Here is a 6,175-nt window from a genome sequence, read left to right as displayed (position 1 = left end):
TGAGGCAGTCCAACCTCCCTGAATTCTCCCCAAAGAGATGCCACCGCCGGACCCCCATGACGGGGCATCACGGGGCATCTCTGCAGCCAATACTCCAAATCTTGGGACTCCTCGCTGCATAATGGACATATGGGTTCTGATGTTTTGTCTATAATATTTTTGTAGGCCCGCAGCCCAGAGAATTGACCAATCCTGATTTTTGCCAGTACTGACAGGCCGCCGCAGGACTTAATTTGTGCCTCCCATTCTAAGTATACTGCCCCGTATATTTCCTTCGTCCGCATGTGGGATATAAGAAGGTCTTTTGTAATCAGTTTTATCTAAGCGCACGAACTTCCATACGCAATTTGGCGGCCTGGGCCTGGCAGCGCTGTTGCCTGTTTGGCATTGCAGTCAGCGAGGTGTTTGTCGAGGATCTCGCAGTGACCTGGGATCCACTTGCTGTATTATTTATGCGTAGTTGCATTTAGTAGAGAGATGGTAATGTTCCTACGAGTGCCATGCCTAGCGATTGGCGAACAGCGAAGATAGCAACCGAGTTGGATGCATCACATTGTTTGTCGTTCCGGTCAATAGCCATTTCCAAGGCCTTCCTCTCTTCCCCGAAAGGGCACTTTAGTAGAACGCCTTTCCCTCTGCTGTTTATGTTGTGTTTCTTTCTTGTATTATTATTATGACCGTTGCTGTGTCGATGTGCTTCTCTTTACTCAAATTTAAACTCCGCGAGTGGTTGGAGGGCGCTTTTGGCAGGTCCAATTAGCTTACCTTCCCTCTGTCTTTTCTGTCTGTCTGTTAGTCTTTCTTTTTCGCAGCACGAAATTACCATTATTCTGTCGATGTTTTTCTTTTTGTTGTTGTTGTCTTCTTCCTTTTAGCCACATGCGTGTACGTGCTTGTTTTTTTTGTTAAGATCCAATAATCGTTTTGCTGCGTTTTATTTATAAACATTCAATATTCATTCATCAGTTCTTTCCAGCAAATTCGTCAGTTTGCTAGCATCAAAATCAGTCTGGTACATTTCTTTTGATCGCCGTTAAATATACTGTATATAATGTAAAATATGTATGTATGTATGTATACTATTATGTCTTTCATTTATTCTCCAGTACCATTATGACAATGTGGCCAGAAAAACTTAGAAAGGATGAGTCTGGTTGGGTGATCTATCCTGAGAACTTAGCACAGGCTCCAGTCAAGGGCGGTACCACGCTGAACAAGTTGCAGACTCTTGTGAAAAAATCAGAATCGTGTACCACGGCAAAGACCGGTTTGAAGAAGATAAAAGAATGCAAGTAGGTGATTTCAATTATGTATTCCAGTTTTAATCGGAGGGTAAAGGGGTGGGGTGGGGGGTGGGGGGGGGGGGTGTTGGGAGAGGGGAGGGGGGAGATGAACTTATCAACTTTGCAACTTTGCTTTGTTTTATTTTGTCTTATGTTGGATTTTCTCCTGAAATTATAATTAGAAAACAGTTCTGGTTGTATTAGAATCTCTTTAAAATCATCAGCATTTGAGTGGTTAGTGAGTCCAGGCTTGCAGTGTCAAGCATACGTCGATGACACGTCTTTCAGGTAGGTAATCAAGGGTGAGTCCTTGTGAAAGACACAATATAGCTAGCTAAAAAGAAAACCCAAAACAAAACCCCCACAAAAAACCCAGCAACAAGCAAGACACTGCTCAGTGGTAACCAGCAATGGCGTGCTTGTAGTACATCTATATGTTTCAGTACGTTTTGGTAGGTATATATCTATGAATCGGTGTATTTATGCACATGTACCGTATCTATGTATTTCATAATATAACATGGTGCACCTTTGTAAAATAAATTTCACCACAGAGACCAATGTTAAATTTAATTCTGATTTATTTATTTTACACAACATAACATGATAAACGGAACAATAATGTAAAAACGGCTTATGAACTCCGACCCTAGAGCAAAGGTATAGCTTCTGTCTTCATTACTTACTTTACGTTTTGCTTCCCAATCTTTACATTTCAATACCCACCTGCATTACAAAAATAAATAGCATTTGAAAAAACAATAATGATCAAACCGAAAGAAACAAAACCAGATACACAATGCAATGGATATTTTTAATTTTCAACCTTAAAACAACAAGCAAACGCTATTATTATTATACGAAACAATAGTCAGAAACGAAAAAAAAAAGAAATCAGAAGCCCACTTTTTATTTACACAGGTTATGTGCTGACCACTACAACACCTCTCTTGCTGATGCTGTTTATGACGTCAGCACACCGCCTGATTTGATGACGTCATTTTCCAATCTGGCTCTTGGCTCGCTTTTCCGCGCCAAGTTTAAAGGTGGAGATGGAAAGGATCAGTCTGTATTCAGGGTTCGTAATTTACATTTTTTCCCCCTTGTTTGTGACAAGTGGGCGGTTGGACGGCGCGACTGGTAGATCGTACTTCTTTTCTTTCCCTCTGTTTTTTCCTGCCTGTGTCTGTCATACTTTCTCTTGCACTGAATGGCCGTTATGGTGTCAATGTTCTCCTCTCTACTCAACAACAACAACAACAACAACAACAACAGCAACAACAACAACAACAACAACAACAACAACAACAACAACAACAACAACAATAACAACAACAATAACAACAACAACAGCACCATTGCTTGAGCTTCATAGTAGGTTTTTTTTTCCTTTGTCTGTTTTTGTTACAAGTACAGTGATATTGATATTAGCTTAAACTGAAATCTGTAAGGACCGCTAGATTTCCATCCGTTTAACCGTGTTTTCGGTTTAGAGAATTCGCCCAAACACAAGGGGGGAAATTAATCGGGGATTTAATTTTCTTTCGATTCATGCTGTTTTAGGCTCAAACACTTTCGGTTGAAGCGGACTCCACAGTGCATGTTTCAATTTGTTTTAGGTTTTGTCGTTGACACATTAATTTAATGTTACTTTTGATCTTTTTGCAAACAATAAGAAGAAGAATCGTAATATTTTATTTATATGAAAATAGAAGCTTACAGGTTGTTTTCTTTCACTCTTCAACCTTTCGTTTGGTTGAAATCTTGTTTCTCGAAAGCATGGAAATGAATAAGGCGATCTGAAGACAAGTAAACTGCCGCATGTATAAAATATGACAAATAAGAAACAAAGGAGAAAAAAATGAAAGAAAGCAGACCTGATACATGAAAATTGATCGTATCTTAACTTTGTTGTTTCTGTCTTTTTATGTATCTGAGAAGCCTTGTGTACCGCGCGTGTTAATGGGGTTAATCTATCCCTCCAACTGAACCAACTTTGTGTATTACATGTTTATTTGTTAATTTGTTTGAGAGGAAAGTTGTTGGTGGTTATGGGCGCAAAAGCGCTCTCTCTCTCTCTCTCTCTCTCTCTCTCTCTCTCTCTCTCTCTCTCTCTCTCTCTCTCTCTCTCTCTCTCTCTCTCTCTCTCTCTCTCTCTCTCTCTCACCCTCTCTGTCTATCGCACTCTCTCTCTAAACACACAAGCACATACAATATCATTTATAATACTAGCTGGGCCCCCTTTCGATGAAAGGAATGATAGGTGCATTAACATTGCTTTTGGGAGATTTAGATCTAGAGAGTCTCCATCATTTTGTTGTTGATCTAGACCACCCCGACTTTTGCGAGGGCGAAGGGTTCAAACTGTAGGACGTCGTTTTCTTTTGGGGATGGTCAGGCGCTATGATCTAGATCTAGATTCTAATCTAAGACCTGTTGACGTTGTTCCCAGTAGCACGAAAAAGAATTTGACAAAGGAGTTCAGAAAAAGCGATGATGGGCATCAAACCAAAGATAGTAAATAACAAGATGGGCCACTCAGTCAAAAAAGTGTCCGCAGGAAGTTCGCTCTTTGCCTCAGATGGCGCTGCACTCTGTTTTGAAGCTCTCTTTCGTTTTTCCAGAAGAATAATAGGAATAGCACCTCCTTGCGTGCGCAGATCGACTGCTGTTCATCAGCAATTCGGGTTCGTTCAGTGCGGAGTTTTAGGTTTTTAAAAATTTTAATGACCTCTCGCCTTTCATTCTAAAGCCAAATTAAACGAAGAAAACAATCACCCTTTCCTCCGGAAGAGGTTTTTTTTGTCAGCGTAACCATTAAAAAAAAGCGTTCTTCCGAAATTCATTTTAAAAAACTTGCTAGTTTCACCAGATTTTTTAAACTCAAGTAGGATAACTCTGTTCGCAAAAGGTGCGCTTTTGCGAAGAGGGCGCCACCGAATTTTGAGGACACTTTTTTAATTGGCTCAAAGAGAGAAGTGGCCCCTCATGTTATGTAGACTCTTTGATCAAACTAAAGGATCACAGTCGAATTTAGCTCAAAGTAAAAAAAGAAAACATGAGGGTAGATCTATACGGATCGCACATTTTGAAATAGTGCTCAGTATTGCGCGACAATGCGCGATAGTATCGAACGGAAGTACGACTTGAAATAAAGAAACCTGGGGGATTTTCTAAAATTACCGAGGCAGTAGCGTCGGCCTAAAAAAGCGATCGGCGAAATAAAGAAATTTAGCTTTTGCAGCAAAACTGTCTCAAAACTGAAAGAAACGAATGGCGCCATGATCTGGAGAACATTTTAAAGAATCTTTGGGCGAAAAACCGCATGTCGATTAAAGAGGCCATTAAAAAGCCTTTTGAATAGCAAAATTCGGCCACCACAAATAGATAATAGATATTATATATAAATATATATATTATATATATATATATATTTATATATATATATATATATATATATATATATATATATTTATATATATATATATATATATATATATATATATATATATATATATATATAGATATATATATTATATTTGAGGCAGCGAGGTGGAATCAAGCTCTCGCCAATTTTTTGGGCATGTAGAGTATTGGTATCATCTTAAAGCTTGTTCACCTGTCTTTATTTGGATGAAACATTTTTTTTTTCTTGAATACAAATCGAGATATTTGCGACAGAAAGAGGTTTGTGTCACCTGTTTTCAGAGGTAAAATTAGTGAGAAAATGGCCGCCAAAGATTAGTTATTTCCTTAGCTTAAGAGTCCGTGGTAAATGAAAATTTACATTTTATGTGCCTTTGATCCACGTTTTTTAGAAAAATCCTCACAGAAATGAGTTCTTTAATGGGCATGAAGGTGTTGAGCCAAAAAACAAGAATTTGATGAAAATTCAAGAACCTGCAGAAAAATGCAAGTTTCTTCACTTCAATATATAATTTGTGGGTGTTTCTGTGTATGTTTGTATGTGTGTGTGTGTGTGTGTGTGTGTGTGTGTGTGTGTGTGTGTGTGTGTGTGTGTGTGTGTGTGTGTGTGTGTGTGTGTGTGTGTGAACGCGCTTACGTGCTGGAAGAAGAAAAAGGGCTGGGTAAAAATAGACTAACAGAGGTTAAAAAACAAGTCAATTAGGCAGATACAAACATCACGATATGCGCTGAGTAAGCAAAACACACGAACATGGAGTGGATTCATGAATATAGCAAGGCGTCACAGCTGTTTTTGAATGAGTCTCTGACCTCTTGGTCAAACAAGGCAGGCCTACATGCCGTGAACTAATGTAACTTTATTTATTACTGCCTTGAATTTCATAGCATCGAACAGCTGAGTGTGTAGATTCAGGCTTTCTCTGACCGTCTCTTTTTTATATCTCTCTGTCTCTGTCTCTCTCTCTCTCTCTCTCTCTCTCTCTCTCTCTCTCTCTCTCTCTCTCTCTCTCTCTCTCTCTCTCTCTCTCTCTGTGTGTCTCTCTCCCAGTCTCTGTCTGTCTGTCTGTCTGTCTGTCTGTCTGTCTGTCTGTCTGTCTGTCTGTCTGTCTCTCTCTCTCTTTTTTTCTTTCTTTCTTTTTATCTATCTATCTATCTATCTATCTATCTATCTATCTATCTATCTATCTATCTATCTATCTATCTATCTCTCTCTCTCTTACTCTCTCTCTCTCTCTCTCTCTATCTATCTATCTATCTATCTATCTATCTATCTATCTATCTATCTATCTATCTATCTATCTATCTATCTCTCTGTCTCTCTGTCTTTCTGCCTGCCTGCCTGCCTGCCTGCCTGCCTGCCTGTCTCTCTGTCTGTCTGTCTGTCTATCTATCTATCCTCCTCCTTTTCTTTGTATTCTGTTCTCTAGCAACACCTCTAATCTTAGGGACTTAAAATTGTGGTCTAT

The 6,175-nt window shown here is 39.2% G+C and overlaps 2 protein-coding genes across 2 annotated transcripts in view; both read left to right on the top strand.

The window, feature by feature from the left end:
- LOC101855520 (GATA zinc finger domain-containing protein 14) overlaps positions 1–212 on the top strand; it is a 48,624-nt gene extending 48,412 nt beyond the window's left edge. The window contains exon 8 of the mRNA XM_035972114.1: positions 166–212. Within this exon, the coding sequence (XP_035828007.1) occupies positions 166–212 (47 nt within the window). The remainder of the gene's footprint in view (positions 1–165) is intronic.
- An 806-nt stretch (positions 213–1,018) lies between these two features.
- Positions 1,019–6,175, top strand: part of LOC118478466 (G8 domain-containing protein DDB_G0286311-like) — a 5,772-nt gene continuing 615 nt past the window's right edge. The window contains exons 1-2 of the mRNA XM_035972113.1: positions 1,019–1,292; positions 2,205–2,361. Coding sequence (XP_035828006.1) covers positions 1,069–1,292; positions 2,205–2,361 — 381 coding nt within the window. The 5' untranslated portion in view covers positions 1,019–1,068. The remainder of the gene's footprint in view (positions 1,293–2,204; positions 2,362–6,175) is intronic.

This window comes from Aplysia californica, unplaced genomic scaffold, assembly GCF_000002075.1.
Source record: "Aplysia californica isolate F4 #8 unplaced genomic scaffold, AplCal3.0 scaffold00581, whole genome shotgun sequence".
NCBI classification, from domain to species: domain Eukaryota; kingdom Metazoa; phylum Mollusca; class Gastropoda; order Aplysiida; family Aplysiidae; genus Aplysia; species Aplysia californica.
The sequence above is the reverse complement of the archived record's forward strand: the minus strand, read 5'-3'. Positions and strand labels throughout refer to the sequence as shown.